The following is a 24,336-nucleotide window of genomic DNA, read 5'->3' on the forward strand; positions in this document are numbered from 1 at the left end:
GGTACACGGCAGACACTGAAATGACCATTGCATGAGTTCTGTTCCAATTTCACCTAATCTTGAAAGGATGGCCTAAAATTAAAGCAATGATTCCTACTTTGGGAGATCCAGGTGGCACAATTACGTTCTAGACAAGAAACTAAAACTGAAGAAGATTTAAGCCGCACTCAAGATATCTGTGATCCTTACAATGACTAATTTCTTAGGAGTTTTTATGTAAGTTGCAAATTCAGAAAAATCAACGTTAGTAATAGTTACACAAGATTCCTATTATAATGAGACTTTGCCAGTCAGAAGACAATGCCCCACTTCCCATTAAATTTTAAAAATCAGAACAAAACTAAAAGGCAAGAAATCAGCCTAATCATCAGTATGAGTTTCAAAGCTAGTGAACCTCCACTATTCCTTTACAGAGAGGACAGTATACTTACTCTCCGGTTGGAAGACAAACTCATATACCCAGACTATCAGCAGGGTCCACACGACACTCCATGCAATTAGTTGCCAGGGCTCATATTTGGTGCAATGACCATTTACGTAATTCTTGGCCTTTGTGGAATATACTTCCAAAATCTCGAAGTAGGGCTCAAAGGCCTTCTAGAAATACAAGAGAAAAAAACATTACATTCAGAGAGAGAAAAGAAAAGTCTGTTCTTAGTTTATTCTTCAACTCTCATCTTTCAAGGGCAAGGACATTCATAATCTGGCCCTACCCCAGCAATAATCTTATCACCCAAAGCTCCTGCTCCTTTCACTCCAGTGAACACTGCCCCTCTACAAGTCCTGTGGACTTTGACAAGATTTCTGATCTTCTAACTATTCTGTAAAATAATAGGATAAGCTAGATCATCATTTCAGCTCTAAAGCTTCAGTATGAAGTAAAGCTACAGTATTCACTGTCCCACTTAACTCAAACATTCATTCTCAATATGGATATCTTTCTCTTCTTCTCTCCCACCTTCTGTCCAGGATTTGGCAGACTGTTTCTGCAAAAGGCCAGAATAAGTACTATGGGCGTCGCCGGCCAAAAAGTGTCTGTTATAGCTACACAGCTCTGCTGTTGTAGCACAAATGCCGACAGACAGTGGGTACACAAAAGAACATGGCTGTGTTCCAACAATATTTAATTACAGATGCTAAAATCTGAATTTCATATCATTATTCATAGCACCAAATATTCTCTTTATAAAAACAATTTTGAAATATCATTCTTTGCTCATAGGCTGTACAAAAATGGACAGCAGGTTTGATGTGGCCCATAGACCATAGACTGCAATCTCTGCTCTAAGGCTCTATTTGACTAAAACTTTGGGAGCCAGGGACATATCTTATCACTATGTGCATCACTCACAAATAAAAAAAAAGTACTCTCATCTGAAAATTTACCAGAATATCCTATTCATGAGAATATATCTCTCTTTAAATTCTCAAGTACTCATTTGTGCCTCTACACCAGGAGTGGGGAACGTCAATCATTTGGTCTGGCCCTGCCAAGGCCTTAGGGGTGAGTTAATTACATGTTTGACCAAATATAGCAGGCTAATTTTTAAATTGATAATTTTGTATGGCCTGCAAATCCTATATAATAAAGAGGTAATATGCAAATTGTCCCTCATGCCCTCACAAGATGGCTGCCTACAACTAGGCCAGTAGGGGGGTTAGTGAGGGACGACCAAACAACTGAACAGCAGGCTGCGTGGGGCAACCAGGCCGGCAGGGAGGGACAGTTGGAGGCGACCAGGCCAGCAGGGGGGGCAGTTGGGGGCGATCAGGCTGACGGGGGGAGGGGGGGGACAGTAAGAGGCAACCAGGCCAGCAGGGGGGGTGGCAGTTAGGGGGCAACCAGGCCAGCAGGGGGAGCAGTTGGGGGCAATTAGGCTGGCAGGGGCAGCAGTGAGGGGTGACTAGGCCAGCAGGGGGCGGGGGGCAGTTAGGGGTGACCAGGCCAGCAGGGGGGCGGGCAGTTAGGGGCAACCAGGCAGGCAGGCAAGTAAGTAATTAGGAGCCAGCGGTCCAGGATTGTGAGAGGGATGTCCCCCAAGGGGTCCCGGATTGAAGAGGGTACAGGCTGGGCTGAGGGGACCTTGCATGAAGTTCATGTACAGGGCCTCTAGTGATGTTATAAATATCCAAATAACCCTTGGCAGAATAAAGGTTCCCCATCCCAGTTCTACACAGAGCTTATCACAAATCACCTTGCAGTCTACTCATCTGTTTCTTATCTCCCTGACTACATGGTTAGTCCTTGAAGATAAGTCTTAGTCATATTTACAAGCCCCTGTGTGCCCTATACAAAGTAAGTTAATCTGACAGTTTGTTATTCATTCACTTACTCAACATTTATTAAGCATCTCCAATGTTTAAGGTGTTAAGCTGGGGGAGTGCTTAGGTAAATATCACAGGTGCCTGCCCTTACTGAGCTTATACTCTAATGGAAGAGATCTGTATGTGTAAATATACATGCATACACATACATGCATACACAAGTGCACACATATATAAACAAATAATTAAAACTCTTCAGCATAGCCCAGCTGGCGTGGCTCAGTGGTTGAGGGTCAACTGATTCCCAGTCAGGGCATATGCCCAGGTTGTGGGCTCGATCCCTAGTGTGGCAGCCAATCTGTGATTCTCTGTCATCACTGATCTCTCTCTCTCTCTCTCTCTCTCTGCCTCTCCCTTCCTCTCTGAAATCAATAAAAAATAAATTTAAAAGAAACAAACTCTTCAGCATAAACACTATAAAAAGGATGCAAGTGAGGTGCTAAGAGAGACCACTGAGGAAGGCCTATCTAACTCTACCTAAGAGGAGATGAGGAAGATATGACAGAAGATAAAATCTAACCAGGTTAAAAAGGTAAAATAATGATCAAAGAAAATTATCCAGGCAAAAAAAAAAAAGTTAAAAAAATAAAAGCTATACAAAGAAGAGAGAAAAGTAGCTGCAAATGCATAAAAGGAATCTGGGAATAGCAAAAAGTTTATGTGTTAGGAGGGTAAGCTAGATGAGGGCAGGGATCTTATCTGTCTTATTGGGTACTAAATCCCCAACATATAGAGTGCCCAGCACACAATTTGTACTGAATAGAAACTAGAACAGTGGCTGACAGTAAATGAGTAAATATGTCAATTAGAGCACTGAGGCAGAAGTACACGAAGTCCAGATTACCAATGATCCTAAAAAAAAAAAAAAAAGCATGGAAAGTGGGAATATAAATAGATAGGCACTTTTTGTAAAGTGATTTGCCAGTGTCAACATTACATTCATTTTGACCCAGAAATCCCACTTTTTGGCATCTTGCACATATTTATGAACACTCACTTCAGTATTCTCTGTAACAAAGGGAAAAGTATAAATAACAAAAATGTCCATTCATAAGGAATGGCTAAATAAACTATAATAAACACTTTTTTTAATCCTCACCTGAGGCTGTATTTTTTACTGAGTTTAAAGAGGAAAGGGGCGAGAGACAGGAGAGACAGAGAGAAAGAGAAACATCGATGTAAGAGAAACATTGACCAGTTGACTCCCGTATGCACCCCAATGGGGGATCAAACCCACAACCTAGGTATATGCCCTGACCAGGAATCAAACCCACAACCTTCTGGTGTAGGGATGATGCTCCAACCAAGTGAGCCACCTGGCCAGAACTATAACACACACATTTTAATGCAGCATTAAAAAGATCTGAAATGAACTACATGGAAAAATTTCCAGAATATAATGTTGAGTAAAAATAAAGCAAATTGTAAACCATCAAAAACAAAAACAAAAGTCATGGGTTGTTAAATCAGGAAAGTAATTTAAAAAAAAAAAAGATAACTGATTGAGAGCTAAAAAGAAGGAGGACAGAGATTAGAAACGAAAATTTTAGTTTAGAGGGATTATTGAAACAGTCCAGGAGAAAAATAAACTGGGCTTGACCTTAAGCAGTAAAACATTGGGGACAAAAAACAGTATGAATTTGAGAAACATTTTTGGTAGTGAAGCAAACAGGGTTTGATAACTTATTAGACATAGAAAGTACGGACTGGAAAGAGTACAAATAATTCCAAGTTCAAGTTTGAGAAACTGAGTAAAAGAACAGGAGGGAAGCAGAAGAAGGTAGAAGAGATTTTGAGGAAAAGATAATGATATTTCCTGTTTCTACACACAAACCTATATAATAAAGAGGTAATATGCAAATTGACCATCACGCCCTTGCATAAGATGGCCGCCCCCATGTGGTCACAAGATGGACACCACAAGATGGCCGGCAGGGGAGGGCAGTTGTGGGCGATCAGGCCAGCAGGGGAGGGCAATTAGGGGTGACCGGGCCAGCAGGAGAGGGCAGTGGGGGTGACCAGGCCAGCAGGAGAGGGCAGTTGGGGGCAACCAGGCCAGCAGGGGAAGGCAGTTAGGGGCAACCAGGCCAGCAGGGGAGGGCAGTTAGGGGTGACTAGGCCAGCAGGAGAGGGCAGTTGGGGGCAACCGGGCTGGCAGGCGGAGGGCAGTTGGGGGCAATTGGGCCGGCAGGGGAGGGCAGTTGGGGGCAATCGGGGTGGCAGGGGAGCAGTTAGGCATCAATTAGGCTAGCAGGGGAGTGGTTAGGGGGTGATCAGGCTGGCAGGCAGAAGCGGTTAGGGGCAATCAGGCAGGCAGACAGGCGAGCGGTTGGGAGCCAGCAGTCCCGGATTGTGAGAGGGATGTCCCAGATTGGAGAGGGTGCAGGCTTGGACTGAGGGACACCACCACCCCCACACACACACAGTGCACAAATTTCGTGCACCGGGCCTCTAGTATTCTAATAAGTGCATGAAAGCTTAGAAGGAGATAGTGCTCAACAAATGTTTATTGAAAACATTTATACCCTTAGCAATTAGGCTGCAGTGTAAGGTAATTAACTTTAGGCAAGTACTGGGTTCCCTAGAGGGCTATCCATGGAAACATGGCTTATCTACAACCTCCTCTTAAGTTCTCGGTGACCATTCCCCAGAGCCCACTGTTACTATCAACAACCTCAATCCTGTACACCAGTGGCAGTGGCAGTGGCAGTCAAGACCTGAGCAAAGACCAGAGGAGTCCATCATCATCAAACATGTCAACCAGCTTGGCTCAGTGGATAGAGCATCGGCCTGCGGACTCAAGGGTCCCAGGTTCGATTCTGGTCAAGGGCATGTACCTTGGTTGCAGGCACATCCCCAGTAGGGGGTGTGCAGGAGGCGGCTGATCGATGTTTCTCTCTCATCGATGTTTCTGACTCTCAATCCCTCCCCCTTCCTCTCTGTAAAAAATCAATAAAATATCTATTTTTTAAAAAAAATTTTTTTTTTAAAAAGAATCTTGTGGTGAAAAAGCTGTGATCAACCCAAGTGGTTTAACAGTGTGGATGAAGGGGACTCTGGAAGAACAATCATTCAAATCAGATTTTCCTCTGATGATATAGTTCCCAATTTACCTAGAAAACAGAGGTTATTGCCAATGTCAAAAGATGACTGTAGATATTATCAACTCTTCACAGCACTGAACAATAAAGCAATATAACTAATATTAGGGAGAGGTCAAAGAATCAGCAAATGGAAACTAATTTAATTTTTTAAGCCTATTGAGATATGAAGGCATTCCTTGCTAAAATCTGTAAAATTATATTTGGCAAGAATATATTTTTCTTGGTAATTACTACAAGAATACAATGGGAGTCCTTGAATTCAAAGTCTATAAGAGGAGATATAGTTCTAATTTCTCTTACTCCAAAGACAGAATGATACTGTACTTAGATGGATCCTAACAAGCTTTTTGAGCATGAACTAGTTGGTCACAGAAATTACATCTCCTGGCCTCATTCCAAGATCCTTCTTGGTTACTACAAACAACCTCGGCTCAGTCCCCAATTAATTGAAGCACCTCATAGCACTGACATGTCATTGCATTATAGGGCTCTGTGGGGTAATGTATGCTCTCTCCTTGGAGAAAAAGAATGAGGCAGTTCCTTGGGGCCTTGCAAACAGCACAAACCCCAGGATGGGTCCTGATGCAATACTCCAGCCATCTGGGAAGCAACAACCTACTAGTAAATGTTGAAGGGACCTTTGGAGATCAAACAGAGACCCCAACGTGAAACAGCATGCCTAAGCTTATATAGACAGGCTATATCAGAGCACAGACTAGGAACCCAGGCCTCCACTCATTCCTCAGTACTCTTCCAAGTCTTTATTTTCAGTGTTCATAGGCAGAAAACACATTATGATCCAGTGCCACCCGAAGAGTTTTCTTCGCACAATGTATGTTCTCGTGTAACTCCTAGCAAATTATTTCAACAATCTGTGTCTCCAATTCTTTATCTAAAAGGAACACAAAATAATCATCTCAAAATAAATTGTATCTGGATATGTATCTGTGAATGTGTGGGTGTGTTATCTCCAGTCCTTAACAGGACAGTAGTTTGGGTAAAATTTTCCCACATAAGGCATTCTTTCCTTTCATACTTTGTTATAAAATTGGAAATATATTCCTCTAGAGAGAAAAAAATACTTTGCTCAATGGGAATATATAAAGTGACAGTAAAGAATACCATAAATCTTTTGAAAGTATATTATTATTAAAGGAAAAAAAATAGATAAACCTTAGTAGTATGAAGATTCAAAATGTTAACTACTTTTAAGAAGCTACTGTCAAATAAACCAGCCTTTCTCTTCTTATTCTAATGATTTAGGTGATGCCTAAATAGACATCAAAATAGTACTCAATAATCCTAATCATTATTAGACAGCTGCTAGAATTTATGGGAGTGTAGTATCCTGCTATTCCCAAACATAATGAACTCCTTCAGCACCCAAATCACTTCAAAGCAGCAAGACACTTCCATGAATGTAACACGATAGTGGAAGTCCACAAGTTCTGCAAATCTGGGGCGTTACTTGTGAGATCCATGAGTTTCAAACTTTTCCAACAGTCCCACAGAAACACATTTTACAACACAATCTAGTACACACAGCAACAAAAAGATAGAAAACTAAACCAAAAATTTCCAAAATAATACCTAACACCTTATTACTTGTGATGCACTCACATTTCTATTTCTTCCTTCTTTTTTTAAATGCTTGACCCCACTAAATCGATTCTATGTTCCTCTAAATCAGTGGTTCTCAACCTTCCTAATGCCGCGACCCTTTAATACAGTTCCTCATGTTGTGGTGACCCCCAACCATAAAATTATTTTCGTTGCTACTTCATAACTATAATTTTGCTACTGTTATGAATCGTAATGTAAATATCTGTGTTTTCCCATGGTCTTAGGCGACCCTGCTAGCGGTTCTTAACCTGTGGGTCATGACCCACAGGTTGAGAGCCGCTGCTGTAGAGCCTAACTCCATCGGAAACACAAATATTTACATTACGATTCATAACAGTAGCAAAATTACAGTTATTAAGTAGCAATGAAAATAATTTTATGGTTGGGGGTCACCACAACATGAGGAACTGTATTAAAGGGTCGCGGCATTAGGAAGGTTGAGAACCACTGCTCTAAATAAATCATGGCCTTCAGGTTTGAAACTAGTGCCCTAGAGTGATTTTACTCCTGGCTTCCTTAAATTTGGAACATGGTTATATAAGGCAGTGAAGAGAATGAACACTAACATGATTTTCCACTCTCCACAATCTCAATACTTTTTATATTTGTAATTAATTCTCTTAACATTTTTGTGAGGCCAGGATTATGATGTGATGAAGTAACTAAGTCAATGGAGATTCAGAATTCTTCAGTCATAAGTTATTTTCCTATTGGTAGCCACGGTTATCCCCAATAATGTTAATTAATCTCTTTTAGACCCTAAATCACTCCAAGAGAACAAGATTCTATAAGCAAACTTCCCATACTGGCACCACCCGCATCCCTTTTCTCCCAAGAAAAACTTCTTTGAGAACTAGTACTGTATTTGACCAACTGCCAGTTAGACAGTGATTTTTCCCCATTCAATTTCTTAATTACCAATTTATACCAGAAGAAAGATTCTACAAATGAGAATCATTAAAATATATTTCCAGGCCCACACTGATGGTGCTTCTTTCCTTGGAGCTAATACAAATCGTAGCAATCCCTGTTCAAGAGGGGCTAACCATCTGCATTTGTCTTATTTAAGGACAATGGCATCTCCACTCAGGCAGTCCCTAGAACTGCCTACCACACCATCCTATGAGACCTGCCCCACAATGCTGCCACAGCTACAGAGATGCCTACTGCGTAAGGGTTTCCATCTATTCAACAATTATTCCTGAGTGCCCACCACCTGCATGGCACTATTTTACAGGGATGAGAGTTCAACAGTTTGCTTCACTTAAAACTTTCTCTTCCCTTTAAAACTCAAAGATTAGGTGGCCACCTGATTACAGAGGGAAGAGAACTAATTAAGAAAGAGAAGGCCAAAAGCCCGAGACAAACATATACAGGAAAGGGTGAAGCACTTAAAAGCATTACTTATTCGTAGAGGATACATGGTAATATTTATACAACTTAAAATTTTTAAACATCTTTCATATTATCTTATTTGTACTTTATAACCTCATGAGGTTCTTAGGTTAAGAATGAAGAATTTCACTTTATGGGTGGGGAAAATAAGAAAGGTTAAGTGACTTGCTCTATGGCAAACTCAGTAGTAAATAGCAGAGTCAGAGCTAAAACCCAGGACTTCACACTTCAAGTTGAATCCCAAACTTCTGGAACCATTGCTCAGGACTTCAAAACACTATAAACATCAAAACCTAACTGGAGGAATATGGCCTAAAAGAAGAGTGCCAAAGAGCTGTAAAGCCAAGCAGAGGAACCAACAAGACATTCCAATGTACTTTCTCCTTCTTGTTCCTCTCAATTAAAAAATCAAGCTAAACTTTAAAGAAAAATATTGCCGCTGTCATGATCTACTCTACTGATAATTTCTGAACTGACAGAGACACACATTCCTTGCCAAAGAAAAGGTAGTAATTTTCTCAGCTGAGTATTACACAGAACAAAGCCTTCTAATGATGTCTGGTCAAAACTAAAGTGCACACAAATTAGTTTCCTTTGGCTCTAATAACAACCTGTACCTTTCAAACTTCCTGCTTTGTCCAAATACAGACTGCTGACCACAACACAGACCGGGCTTCCAAGTGTCACTCACTAGAGGAAAAATTCAAAACAGTAATGCCTAATACTATCACTGTAGTATCACTGTAAATCAGGATTCAGGGAAAGCTACTTCCTTACAAAAGGTTCGTCTTCTTACACAGCACAACATGTTTTCTGCATTTGTAATATGCCAAATATCCATATGCCACAATTCAGGTTATTTCTCAAGAGTCAATCAGGGCCAAACTGCATGAGCCAACTGCATGGCGTTAATATGTCCTAGAAGGAAAGCACTCTACCCTGGTGTGGGAGAATAACCAAATGATTATTTTAATATCTGAACTCGCTTATGGTACCAGGTCTGATAAGAATATAAACAAGACAGAGGACCTAATTTTTTTTTTTTTTTTTTTAACAGAGAGGAAAGGAGAGGGATAGTCAGAAACATCGATGAGAGAGAAATATCAAACAGCTGCCTCCTGCCCACCTCCCACTGGGTATGTGCCGCAACCAAGGTACATGCCCTTGACCGGAATCAAACCTGGGACCCTTCAGTCCGCAGGCCCATGCTCTATCCACTGAGCCAAACAGGTTAGGGCAAGGACCTAATTTTTATATCTCCTACACCACCTAGAATAGCATCTTCCACATGGTAGGAACTCAACATTTATTCAACTAAAGTGAAATACTGCATATACTTATGACAATTCGTTTCCTAAGATCCTAGGAAGATCCTACCACCTCCTCTCCCACATTTCTCCCAGTGGTGATGGCTTGACCCAGAAAAGAATGGCTGGTTATTTGTAACCACACTCTGCACACAGTGGCACCCTTCTAACGAGCACACAAGACACATCATGTCATAGGCCATCAGAGCTAAATTAAAAGGGAGGTTAAAGATCAGTTCATGATCCACTCTCCATCCTTCACAGATGAAGACACAGAGGCCCAAATGTCACACAGCTCACAGCCAGGACTCAAACCTTCTGGCTCAAAATACATTGTTTTTTTCCACTACATTTTCCACAGCCCAGGTTTCCAGAGCCAAACTATCAGTGGCACAAACTACCAGAAAACCAACAGGTTCAAAATAGACAGTTCTCATAGTTACAACATCTAGCTTATTCCAGGAACTAAATTAAGAGCCACAGCTTTACTACTCTCCCAACTAAGACAGACAACACTGCCAAGTGATCTGAACATTGTCCTACAAACATTGAGTGCTTTTGGAGTGTGAACAGCTATCAATGGCTTTCTCAAAACTCACTCTTCTCTCAACTAGAGACTTACACTATTACCTGCTTCCAAAAAAAAAAAAAAAAAGACTGAAAGGAATCAGTTTGAAAAGTACTTCAGGAGAGTTATCTTCAAAATCATAAAATGTTGCTATTTGAAGGAAGCTTAGAGACCATCTAACCGAGGGGTCCTCAAACTTTTTAAACAGGGAGCCAGCTCACTGTTCCTCAGACCGTTGGAGGGCCGGACTATAATTTAAAAAAAAAACTATGAACAAATTCCTATGCACACTGCTAAGTCGGCTGTTAAGCAGGACAGGCAGCGGCGGCAAAAACACCCAGCGGGCCGGATAAATGTCCTCGGCGGGCCGCATGTGGCCCGCAGGCCGTAGTTTGAGGACCCCTGATCTAACCCAATCCTTTTCAATGATGAAGAAATTGAGGCTCAAAGACTAATACTACAGTGTGCCTTCCCTGGGGTCAATACAGAGGCCCCATCAGAATCTAACTTCTTGGTCGAGACTCTTTCCACTAGTGAAGAACATTAAAACCAGAGAAGTGCATCAAAATCATCCAACGAGCTTTTCTGAGAATATCCCACCCGATGGTTCAGTAAGTATAGAGTGGAGCCCAGAAAAAATGTATTTTGTAAAACCTCCCCCATGATTCTGATGGGCACTCTTGGTTAAAAACAGTTTCTCTACACAGTAACTTGTCCCCTTCCCTCCCCATCCCCTTTTTTTATAAAATAATTACCCAATAGGTAACATATTACTGAGACCCAATCACCAAACTTAGGGGATACAAAGACATCACCAAGTTTTCCTAGAACTGTTAAAGCCAGGTCCCAGCCACATGAATCAACTCATTCATTGTTCCTTCCTAATATTTATTCTTTGGACAGATACTAATGAAAATCAAAATCTTCCACCCTACAATGCTGCAGAGAAGAAAGGATTTGTTTTCCTCCTCCCTCCACTTTCTTAACCTCTAACACACTGCACAATTCAACCCTCAATAGCTTTTCCAGAAGAGCCAGAAATCCGAGTTTTAAAGCAGGAATGGGCTGTTGAGGAAAAGAAAAACCTGTTTTACCCAGTTCACCCACTACCTAATATCTTAAGATCAAAAGATAATTTAAAGACTGAGACTGGGTGAGGGAGTGAAGTTAAAATATATAAGATATCCAAAGAGTTAATTATTTATTCTTTACTTCTGCCCTAAAAACACAGATTTAATATCACATCCTAAAGAACTTCAAAGTACAAGGTAAACAGATAAGAAAACACTATTGTCTTTAGAGCCCCAAAGGGCATTAAAGTTCATCAGCAAAAATAGATCACAAGCCCAAATGGAAAACTCCCGAGTCACTGAAGAAATTAAGAATTAAGCAGCAAAACTAGACAGCCTTCCAACCAACCACTAGTGACTGTGGCAGAAATGTCTCAATAGCATTTCTTAGGAGGTAAAGAGTAAACCATAAACTTCCCCCAAAATTCCACTATGTGAGTCAAGAGACCTAGTATCTGAGAAGTTCCTCTCAAAAAGCTTAACGGTCCATGTGCTCCCCTTAAGCCATGCCTCAAGACAAAGACAGACATGCTCAGTACTATTCCACAAACGTGTGTAAGTCTAATTGCTCCATACTTGGCACTGGAGTACTCAGGCAAAGCACCTTACCGTCACTGTGATACAATCTTGTCTTCCGAAATGAAACAGACATGCAATATGCTCTAGTCATTAGGGTGCACTCATGGAAAATCAAAGCTTCTGAGCTCATAAAAGCTGATAGCCCTAAACACTGCCAAATGGTCATTTAAAATGTTGTATTTATTTACTTGTGGTGAGGACAGGGCACCAACTGAAGACAGATGCTGACTTTTTCAACTAATGATTTTGAGCACCTCTCTTCTCAAATACATCAAGAAAGATACTACAGGGAACTTCAACTAGTAGAGAAGACTGAAATGTATAAAATTAAGTTCAATAAGGAGAGGAGCAGGCTAGGGGTTGTAGAGGTAAGAGCAATTATGGGTTTTCTTGGTAAATACTTTCTCAGCATAAGGCAAGTAGGTAAGATGTGGGGGGGAAGTACATGAAAACCTGAACATACAAGGCTGCTATGAATTTGCCATGAAGTCCCAGTCTCTTCCAGTAAGTAGCTAAATGACTTATTACAAATAGGCACAGAAGTTACCTTTCAAAGGACAAAAGGAGCCCATTATCCTCTGAAGACTAGAAATGAGAACTCCTTGGATAATAAGGTCTAGTGGAAATAATCCCATATTCTTCACACATAAAGGAGAAGTCTTGACTTCCCTAAGCTATCACAATGGGAGAAGTAGTCATGGTGCTTTTCCCTTCCCAAACTTATCTCAATAGGATTATCTACTTTTGTCACTGAGTCAGGATACCTAGACTTCCCAAATTATAAGTATTTATAGAAATCTCTTCAATAGTCATGCTGCTATTAGAGATGAGAAATACTGCATATATGCTGAAAAGTGTAATCTAAGTAAGTTACAAAGGCTACTTCTTGGGAGATTTCTAACATGTAATCCTGTTCAAAAGAATAAACTTCAGACCTATCCCTGGGTCTCTGACTCTTTGGGAAGTCTGCCTTCAAAACCTAGTCAAAAAAGGAGCTACTTTTTAAAACTGAAGACTAAATTTAAAATTATGATTTGGAAGAGTTTCAGACTTTCTGATAACCTATTGCAAGTGCAGGAGAAAATGTGTACTTCCAATAGAAAATTAGGCATTTGCCAGGACATCCCTCGAGGTATCTGATTATGATTACGTGGAAGTTATTTTATAATGTAGACAAATTGATAATGTAGATAAATACAATGTAAATGATTGAAAGCAATGCAAACTAGCCCTGGCCCGTTTGGCTCAGTGGATAGAGCATCGGCCTGCGGACCAAAAGGGTCCCAGGTTCGATTCCGGTCAAGGGCACATACCTTGGTTGCAGGATTCTCCCCGGCCAGGGCCCTGGTTGGGACTCATGCAGGAGGCAACCAATAGATGTGTTTCTCTCACATAGATGTTTCTCTTGCTTTCCCTCTCTCTTCTACTCTCCCTAAAAATCAATGGAAAAGTATCCTCAGGTGAGGATTAACAACAACAAAAAGAAAGCAATGCAAACAAATCTTCATCTATAAACAGGCAATCTGCCATGTCTGGTAAAAGTTCAAATGACTTCCCTCTCCACTGTGGAAGAAACTAATTTTGCCTCCATTTCATATTCATTTTAATATTCTTGATCTATAAATATGTCTGTTTTCATTTGAATTATAACATCTGCCTGAATTCTTCATTCTAAGTAAAATAAAATACTTAATGTGTATTCATTTTCTATCTGTTTGAGTATAATGATTTTACCTTTTTTTGAAAATTCTCAGTCCCCTAAACTCCCCCACCAAAAAAAAAAAAAAAAAGCTTCATGTATATATTATGATCATGCTACAACATGGATGAACCTTGAAAACATTATAAGTGGGAAAAGCCAATCACAAAAAAGTAAGCCTTTTTAACTTACTTAGGTTAACTTTTTAGCATATATTCTGAATATGTGATTTCTATAAAATCTTGAAAATAATTATAAAGGGTTCAAGATATCCTGAAGGCCAGTCATTTGGGTTCATAGTCCCCATAACAACCCCTTCTTTAAAATGAATCCTAGAAGTAGCCTTAAGATGACAAACTATTCTATTATACGGAAAGTTAACTTAAGATGAGACCCATGTTCCCTGTGAGAACAAAACAGAAACACTATTGGATATAGATAGCCATTATTTAAAACTCTCCAGGAAAAGCCTTATAACTACAATAAAAAGTAATGAAGTTATGATCATGCTACAACATGGATGAACCTTGAAAACATTTTAAGTGGGAAAAGCCAATCACAAAAATGACATATTCTATGACTTCATATATATGAAACATTCTGAATAAGGAGATCTATAGACAAAAAAATCATTTGATGTGTGCCTAGGGCTAAGGGATTAGGAGGACATAAGTGACTGCTAAAAAATATGGTGTTTCTTCTAAAAACTTTTTAAATTTGATTGTGGTGACAGTTGTACAACTCTGTGGATATACTAAAAACCACTGAATTTTATATTTTTAAAAAGAAAGCATTATGATGGAGCAATTCGATTAGGGTCAACTAAGACCAACCAACTAGGATTTTGTATGGATTCACAGGCTTTAAAAAAAAAGGGGCGGGGGGGGGGGGGGGGGGGAGCCTTTCTGAAAAAAAGTTTCCAAATGGGCCAAAGACCGTAGAAACTGCAATTCCAGAAATAGAAAGTAACATTTTGGACTTCAAATAAAAGGAAACAAAAGTATCTGATAATAGTTTAGAAATGTATAGAGCAATTATATATAACCTAGACAAAGAGGATCATTACTGTTAAAAGTATACATTTTAAAGATTCCATATACAGAATTACTAAGTGCAAAAATTGTGAAACTTTTAAAAAACACTATTTTTCCTTTGGCAATTCATAAACACATACTCCAGCTACTACCCAGGATATGTGAAAACAACAGCTATCTCTGAGTACTGTCCTGAGCCGACACCCCATCACTATTCGTGTGGACTCTTTGAGTTGTGTTCTACAGGCACCTGGGGTGTCCTAGAAAGTCTGGACTAGTAATCTAAGTCTTCAATTCTAATTTTACCTCTCACTTAGAAGCTGTGTGACCTTTGGTACATTATTAAATGTCTATGCAACTAGATTTTGCTCATCTGCCAAAATAGATGCTGTTGTTATAACTCAATGAAAAGTTCACAAGAAAGAAAAAAGATACCACCATCAACTCATAGGGTTGTAGTGAATATTAAATGAGGTAAAGGTAATAATAACTGCAGATAAGAAACACTAAATATTTAATGAATCTGAATTCTCTGATGATAAGCATTTCCTTTCCTCTTCAGTAACCAGCAAGGGAAACAACCTTCACAAAGGTCCCAAAGTCAAGAAGGTAGAGCTGGTAGATATTGTCAACAGTTTGACTTATGACTATGCTGTATTTCCTTACATATGATGGTAATGAAATGCATGTTAATAGTGAACTACTCCTGAGTTTTTAAGACAGATGTTAAGCCAACTCTTTGCCTTCACCAACCTAACTCAATCATAAGGTTGCAAGTGACCTTTTGCCTACCTACAAAATGGGATGATATACTTACCTACTTACATTTACAGATCAGAAACCTGATTTCAGTCATCCAGTAGATTGCTGTTCACTGCTATAGCGATGACTCTTGGGAAAGATTTTAAAATCATAAGATTGGCAAAAAGGGATTCAGATTTCTAACATGTAATCCTAGGCTTTCTTCCATCCTTGCTGCAATACGGCTAGACAAGGAGGTCTACCATGACATTCTCATATTTGTCTGAGATTCCTTCCTATTACAGTCCTTCCAAACAGGATTTTGTATTTGTCTCAAAGACTTGGTACCATTAAGACTGAAAGTCAAGATAGGACTGATATATTCCTTTGGGAAAAAGCCTCCAGAAAACAAGGTCTCCCCAATACTGAGCGCAGAATACAAATATACCAGAATAGCTACTTAGATTCCAAAGATTTCCAGAGGACTATGATTTTGGTCTCAGAATTAACTGCTATAAACGGTGTTTTACAAATCTAAACTCTGCCCTTAACAGAGCCCTTTTAATGCTCAAAAAAGAACCAGGGCTGCTTTGTTTCCATCAAATGTTTATTAATTCTTATAGACCACAGTAACAAGAATGCAGAAGGCTTTTACTCTCTAGGAAAATTACAGGGGGGAAAGGGCATTTCACATTTTAAAAGTGCCTATACTACTTCAGGAAAGAATTCTCAATGCTCTCTCTAATGTTTAGTGTGCAGAAATTTAAGATTTGTTGCCCAAATCTCAATCCAAAATTTATATATTAAGAAAATCATGTAAGAATGTAAACTGGCACAACCACTGTGGAAACCTGTTGGGCAGTATACCTATGACCCAGAAATCTATTTATTTTTACCAAAAGACATGTTCAAGAATGCATCAGCATACCACTGGCCAGTGGCTCAGTGGTCGAGTGTCAGCCTATACACTGAAGGGTCACAGTTTGATTCCTGGTCAAGGGCATCAGCCTATACACTGAAGGGTCACAGTTTGATTCCTGGTCAAGGGCATGTACCTGGATTGCTGATTCGTTCCCTGGTCGCTTTGGGACAGCTGTGGGAGACAACCAATGTCTCTCTCACATCGATGTTTCTCTCTCTCCTGCTCTCCCTCTCTCTTTTTCTGTGTATCTCTCTCTCACCCCCTTCTACTCTCTATAAAAAAAAAAAAATCAATAGGAAAAATATCCTTGGGTGAGGATTAACATACATATGCATATGCATCAGTGTCACTCATAATAGCCAAACACTAGAAACATAAATGTTCACGAACTATAGAATAAAGAAATTAAGATGTCTTATATACTGTAAAACTACATTGCAGTAATTTTAAAACTATTGCTACATAAGAGCATGGCTGAATCTCACAGACAAAATGTTAAGCAAAAAGGACATTCACAAAAATATACCTATTGTATGTTTCCATTTATGAAAAGTTCAAAAATCAGCAAAACTAACCATAGTGAGGATGATAACCTTTGGTGGGTTGTCAACTGAGCAGGCTATGAGGGGTTTCCTGGGATGCTGGATATTTTTCAGTCTTGATCTGGGCAGTGAGAACAGTGTATACACGTGCAAATATTTACTGATCTGTACAATTAAGATTTGTGCCCTTTACTATATGAAAGTTATGCCTCAAAAAAGAAAATGCTACACTCTTTTTTTAATTAAAAATGATTTATTCAATTCATGGGAGAGTAAGACACATAAATAACAGTTCACCTGAATAGGCTAGAACTGTCCTGCAGTTTCTGCCTGTACAAAAGGCAAGTCATTCATTCATCAACATTTACAGTTTGTCTATTTCAGGACAAAAAGCTCGTTTAGTTATATTACATTAAGTCAAAGAGCATCATTAGATAAAAAAACACTTGCTAGGTAAGATGTAACGATTTCAAACTTGTATGAAGCTAGTAACAAAATATATACAATAAAATTTTTGTAGAACTACAAGAAGTAGATAAATAATTGATGAGGCATAAGACTTGAAGAGGACCCACAAATCCAGAAATCCAAATAGTTAATATTTAAAAGGACACATTAGTAATCAGGGAAATGCATATGGAAGTCAATCAGATTTAATTCCTACCAAATTGGCAAAATATGTAAAGCCCTATAAATATCAGGTTTGTCAAGCTGTATAGGAATAAGAACTCCAATATGCTATTGCTAGGACTATAAGTTATATCAATCACTTTAGAAAAGTTTGGCATTATCTAGTGAAGTTAAGGATATACATTTCTTACAATCCAATAATTCTACTCCAAGAATTAATCCCAGAAAAGGTCTGTGATCACTTGCCATATACAAAAAAAGTTCATAATTGGCAATGTTCAAAAAAGCCCCAAATTGGAACAATCAAGATATCTATTATCAGTGAAATGGAGAAATAAACTGTGGTCGTCATAGAGTGAAATACTATACAGCAATGAAAATGAATGAACTAAACTACATGCAACAACATATATGTATCTCACAAATACTGAACACAGGAAAATGAAGAATACATTTATGCCCTAACTGGTTTGGTTCAGTGGATAGAGCGTCAGCCTGTGGACTGAAGGGTCCCGGGTTCGATTCCAGTCAAGGGCACTTGCCCAGGCTGTGGGCTCGATCCCCAGTAGGGGGCGTGCAGGAGGCAGCCAATCAATGATTCTCTCTCATCATTGCTGTTTCCATCTCTCTCTCCCTCTCCCTTCCTCTCTGAAATCAATAAAAATATATTTTAAAAAAATAATAATAAAATAAATACATTTATATCAAGTTGAAAAATAAAACTAAACTTAGGGTTGCATACATAGGCGGTAACAGATGTAAAGAAGAAAAGAAAAAAAAAAAAAAAAAAAAACACAGCAAGGGAATAATTATTCCCCAAATCAGGATAGTAGTTATCCCTAGAGGGGAAGGAAGGATAGGGCATGTGGGATTGGGGGTAAATATTCTAGTTTTTAACTTGGGTGGTAGAGAGATTATTATCTTCTTTATTATTCTTTAAAATGTAGATATGTGCTTCATACACTTTCTGTATGAATAATAAATTTCACATGAAAACATTTTAGTTAAAAGTGGGACAAGGCCTTCTTTCCTCTTCTTGCTGAACGAAGCAGAAACCTGATAGCTTGAGCTTAAAGCAGCTAGCCTGGACCAGGAGGAGATGCACTGTAAGTGACAGAATTTCCTCAAAGACCTAGGAATGGCCATATCCATCAGGAACTAACTACTCTGGATTTCTCTTACTTTAGAGAAAAATATTCCTACTTTTTAAAGATATCTATTACTTTAGATTTTTCTTTTATACACAGCCAAACTAATACATTCAGTGATCTGGACAAATAAACTCTTTCCAACAATTAAAGCTGTCCCACAATGGAAAGAACTCTCTGAGAAAGTATTCCGCACCCACTCCTGGCAGGGCACTGGAGAAGGGATTCCTACACAGTAAGAGAAGCTGGACTGCAGGATTCCTAAAGGTCTGTCCAGCAATGAAGAGTCTGAGGCTACTACTGGAATAAGTAGCCCTGGGTTTGCCAAAGCTGTGGCAACACTTTGCCTCTGAATCTGTCCTTCTGTTATCAGCGAGAACATTCCTTTTCTATAATATTCCAGACTCTGCTCAGATACTGCCTTCTAGCTGTGCCTTCCGGAGCTAATGTGACCTTGCTTCTAGCATGCTGGGTAACCTCCCTTTGCTCTCCAGATGCTCCTGCTCCAGCTCCGCTATGTGTGTGCCTTACAGGGCTGCCCTGTGTGAACTGAATCACCCAGGTTCTCTTACTCTCTGGTTTCCAATCGAGTTTGACCAAGGAGGGTCTCTGGCAGGAGTTCAGAGGGCAGGAAATGAAAGAGTTTGAGGTATTTATTCCTCTTAATTCCCTCCTGCTAGGCCACTGGTTGGCAGTGGCTACATTCCTACCGGTTACCTTCTCCTTCAGCTGAGCTCTCTCAAGGTTTCAGAAAGAAACTATTCCCCTTCCTGGCTCCTTCAGGACTAAGCAATAATGGCTCTCACCCTGAGTTGTTTCATCATCCCTGTTGGTCTTCTTTACCTGCCCAGCTCTGTAAATAGTCCCTTCATCTCCTCAATCACAATTGGGAGTGTGCCAAGAGATAACTGATACACCCAACAAACTACTTCTGCCTTCCCAAGGGCTCCTATTGCCCCTTAACAAATAGCGTGGTTTCTCTCTCAGTAATAGGGTTTTGTATGTTTCCACACATGAACTGATTCACTACAAATCAATTCCCTATGGAAATTTCTTAATCCCAGGCTGATTCTCAATTCTGCCACCAATGTGTACAAACTTTATGTAATACTAGATTGGACAAAGACTAATTAAGAAGGTAAATGTTACTAAAAATTCCTGACACATACTGCAAAGCTAAGTCAAATACTGGGATTTGAGGGTTTCTCTATAACTCCCCCTTCCTTTAGACTAAAGGCTGCAGAAATTATCATACTTGTTATTATAGTGTTGCTTTATTTTAAACATTCAAACAATGCCAAATACAGTGCTCATTCTACAATGGCTACTCAAATTATCAACAAAATTTTGAATAACATACCAATCCCAATGAATCTCCCCTTTCTTCTAGACAATCCTACAAATATGACACCGGATTAGAAATGAGCGTTTTGTGTTGATCTTTCAAGTTATTGCTTAAATCCCAATTGAGATTCAGAAAGAAAGCATCCCTGAAAAAGATCCAAGGGTTAAAGATAAAGCTCTAAGATCTGGAAAGATTCTATTTTTGAACCTGGAAAAATAAAACTAAGACAGGCTTACAGTTTTGTAAAAAAAAAAAGTGCTGCAGCCCTGGCCAGGTTGCTCAGTTGGTTGGAATGTTGTCCCATAAACCAGAGGGTTCTGGGTTCGATTCTCCACTGGGATGCCTAGGCAACTGATCAATGTTTCTCTCTCACATCAATGTTTCTCTCTCTCTCCTCTCTCCTCTCTCTCTCCCTCCCTCCCTCCTTTCCTCTCTCTCTAAAAATCAATAAACATATCCTCAGATGAGGATAAAATAAACAAATACTTTCTTTTAAGAAAGTGCTGCAGAAATATTGCAAAGGAAAGCATTTCTTAAGAATGTGCCTCTGGCCCTGGCCGGTGTTGCTCAGTGGATAGAGCGTCAGCCCTCCCACGGAAGGGTCTCAGGTTCAATACTCAAAGGCACGTACCTGGGTTATAGGTTCAATCCCCGCCCCAATCGGGGCACATGGAGGCAACCAATTGATACATCTCTCTCACATCGATGTTTCTCTCCTCCCCTTCCCTCCCTCTCTTCCACTGTCTCTAAAAATCAATAGGGGGGGAAAGAACAAAGAATATTCCTCTGCTGCAGAAGACCATGCTGTACACTCTCCAATATATATTCCAAAGCAGCAGGGCTTGATCCCATGGGCAAAATAACCCCAAGTAACAGTATAACAGACCCATTATACACACACAAAAACTCATTCTGCCTGGAATGACCCACATTAATGCCTGGGCTGCAAATACTGTTAAGAACCCTAGACCAGAATTTCCACAACCTGGGCACTGCTGACATTTTAGGCCAGATAATTCTTGGTTGTGGGAAACTGTGTGCATAGTAGGGTTTTTAATTGCATCCCTGACTCGAGCACTTCTCAAGTGTGACAATCAAAAATGTTTCCAGACCCTGCCAAATGATCTGGAGGGCAAAATCACCCTGGGTTGAGAACCTCAGCCCTAGACAAATAATTTTCACTCAAACCCAACCAGCACTACCATGGAACAAATGGTAACCTTGATTTAACCATCTGGACAGGAAAAGAGAAAAGCCACCTAAGGAGTAGGCTGAGCTGCTTCTTAAAAGTATTTGGCAACTTGTAACCCTAGCTTAGGGAGAAGGAGAATAGGGATGAAAAGAATGGTTGCCAAAGTGAAGAAAGATTGCTAAAAATTGCCTGACTTGAATTCCCTCTGAAAGTATCACAATTCTCAGATGAATACTACTCACTCATTTCATTCTCTGAGACATAGGTGGACAGTAGTACAGCCCATGACATATTATATAGGAGCAAATGGAAAAAGGCAAGCAAACGACCCTACCCAAATGAGGGCAAAATTAAGAACTGACAGCCCAAGCTTCTTATTCTAGAATACAAAGTTTGCCTTATGTAGACTCCAGTTGATCTTCAAGTTTTATTACCATAGCATACTGTCCACATATGTGGTTTTTAATCTCATCAAACCCAATGACCTCCTTTTATAACAAATATTTTATAATGTCCCTTTATTATTCTAAAATGAAACTCAAAGATTATAACATTATACTTATAGGCATAACTTTTTAAATTTCAACAGAATGCCTCAACTGAAATGTAAAAGAAAACCAACAGGAATATTTGTATAATAAAACACATATTTTCAGACAAGACTATTCTAGAAGACACACTAGGTAAAATGTAGCTTCACCACTTCACTGCTGATAGCCTAGCTAAGTCTGGTGTTTCACCTGTAAAAGGAAGATGCCAGCATATTTTCCAAAGGGATTTTGTGAACATTAAATGAATATGTAGAGTATCTATTTCTGCACATAACATGGAATACGTGCTCAATCAATATTAGCTGGTAGACTTACATTACTATTCCCGAATCCACCCTGTATTATGTTTTAGCTTCTGCCCATCTTATTCCCCCAGAAGAAAAGATCGATGACTGACTATCCACTTACCAGAGATTCTAAAAAAGGATTCATGCACAACATAAGAAGTTGCATCATATGACTTCTATGGTTGTTTCTGAGTTTCTACAATATGCTGTCCTGCACTGAGGTTTACTTTTTATTACCTGGGATCCTTTCTTCCCAGTTAGAGGGCCAAGAATATGTCTTACACATCATACAAAGTAGCTAAAGAAACACCTTGAACTCAGATCATGGCAGTTTAGTGACCCCCATTGAAAACCCACCCTGGTTCTTTACATTTTAGCTTCAAATAGCACAGTTTAGACAAGGAAAAAATGACTTTTCCAGTGAAAGCTCCTCAACCGACATGTATGGTGTCTTAGGAAAATGATGAACCTCAAAGACCTGTTGTTATCCATGTGAATTCCTTACACCAACAAGCAAAGCAACACCCCTAAACATTCTAGATTATCAACTGAGGAAGTGAGAAGTAATGGCAACAGCCACAGAAATACTTCAAAACAAAACAAATTCCAAAGCTAATATTCTGAATAAAAGCACTCACTGCTCAGACTTTTAAAGGGAACACAAAGGCCCAAGAAGTAATAAGCGCATCTCTGGGCAAGGGAATATATCCTACTTACACATAGAAATCTTAACTTATATAAACACACTGAGGAAAAACAGAAATTGCCAACTGTTAAAAATCATTCTCCATTAACCCTCCAAGGTGCTAACAGATAGCACCTCCAAGGTGCTATCCCTGAGTAGTGGAATTTGGGGGGGAGGGGGTGCTTCTTTTTGCTTATTTATAATAGTTTCTATTTTTTCTAACATATTGTTTATATAAAAGTATTTGAAATTATAATCAGACTATTTATTATCTACTGACAATCCATAAGATTTGAGGCAAGAGCAGGATCTGTAGATAAACCAAGTATTTATCTCTCTAAAATCATCTTTGTTCCCAATCGCAAACCAGAACTTCGTTTCCCTATGTCCTGCCGACCTTACAGGTTTTGCCACTACAGCAAGTCAGCAACAGGTCTGAGAAAACCTCACTATTACTTTTTGCCCATTTCCCAGTGACAGCCACCACCTCCCTGGGATGGTAAGACGAAGAGAGGGAAAGGAATTGCTTCTAAATCCATGATTTTGCACAGAGACATCAAACTCAGTGAGTTAACTTGTTAAACATTAAATGCAGACATTTTTCCTATGTAGCTATTTGAAAGTTCTGGGTTCCCACAATTCTCCCCTAAAGAGCCTCTATGGAATCATAACTGTCTCAAGAATAAAACGTCATTTTGGTGAACCCTCATGTGGCAATGCTAGTCTCCTTGTTTGGTGAGAAAACAGCACAGGAAGAGCTCAGGAGGAGAGGAAAATGCAGCCTCTTCCACAGCAGGTATACACCTCAGCCCAACAAAACACTTAAATTCAAACTGATTCAATTCAACAAGCATTTTGTTAAGCACTTACTACTGCGGAGCACCATGGCAGGTGTTTATTCATTTCCATAAAAATAAGACGTTTCAGCCTTCTGAGGAATCATAACTGTAGTACGGGAGACCATCACTTCTAAACTAATATATGACAGACCCAGACAAAATGTAACAGAAGTTTTAAAATTGCTCTAGTAATATGGGAAGGGAATGATTAAAATCAACTACAAGAATTTTGAAAAAAAAGATTCTGCTTCATGTATATTAAATATGTACTCATATATTTAATTCAGTTACTTATCCACCTTCATCATGAAGCCCAAACTAAAGGTGGCAGAAATGCTCAGCTACCAAAAGCAAGCACCAGAGGTGAAATCTCCATACTCAGATCCCTTGGACTAAAAATAAAACTTAAGGGACAAGTGCCTTGTAACAAGGAGGATGTTCGGGGAAACACTCACCAACATGAAAACGTCCGCACTGGGCATCTTCCTCTTCCAGCCCCGCTCTCAGCGCCTCTCCTCTGCAAAAGGGAACCAGGTCTGTTTACTTCTAAAGCTTTTAACTATCGCGTCGACCCGCCTAGATTAGCCAGAGCAGTCAAGAAATGGTTCTCTCCCTCCTTTGAGAGCTCGGATTTCACTCCCAGATATCACACTCCACCCCCAGCACCCCAAACCAGCGAATCAGAACCTCGCTGGCGCTAGGCTTCCCTCCGACAGCCGACCAGACTCCCAACCCAGCCTCCCACAAAGC

General features: G+C 39.7%; 1 protein-coding gene across 1 annotated transcript in view; it reads right to left on the reverse strand.

Moving 5' to 3' along the window:
* The window catches only part of SGPL1 (sphingosine-1-phosphate lyase 1), a 58,617-nt gene extending 34,511 nt beyond the window's left edge, over positions 1-24,106 (reverse strand). Inside the window, exons 1-2 of the mRNA XM_028151385.2 lie at positions 24,042-24,106; positions 432-597 (exon numbers count right to left, since the gene is read on the reverse strand). Of these exons, the coding sequence (XP_028007186.1) occupies positions 432-597; positions 24,042-24,068 (193 nt within the window). The 5' untranslated portion in view covers positions 24,069-24,106. The remainder of the gene's footprint in view (positions 1-431; positions 598-24,041) is intronic.
* Positions 24,107-24,336: the final 230 nt, after the last annotated feature.

The sequence above is a fragment of the Eptesicus fuscus genome, chromosome 17 (assembly GCF_027574615.1).
Source record: "Eptesicus fuscus isolate TK198812 chromosome 17, DD_ASM_mEF_20220401, whole genome shotgun sequence".
NCBI classification, from domain to species: Eukaryota; Metazoa; Chordata; class Mammalia; order Chiroptera; family Vespertilionidae; genus Eptesicus; species Eptesicus fuscus.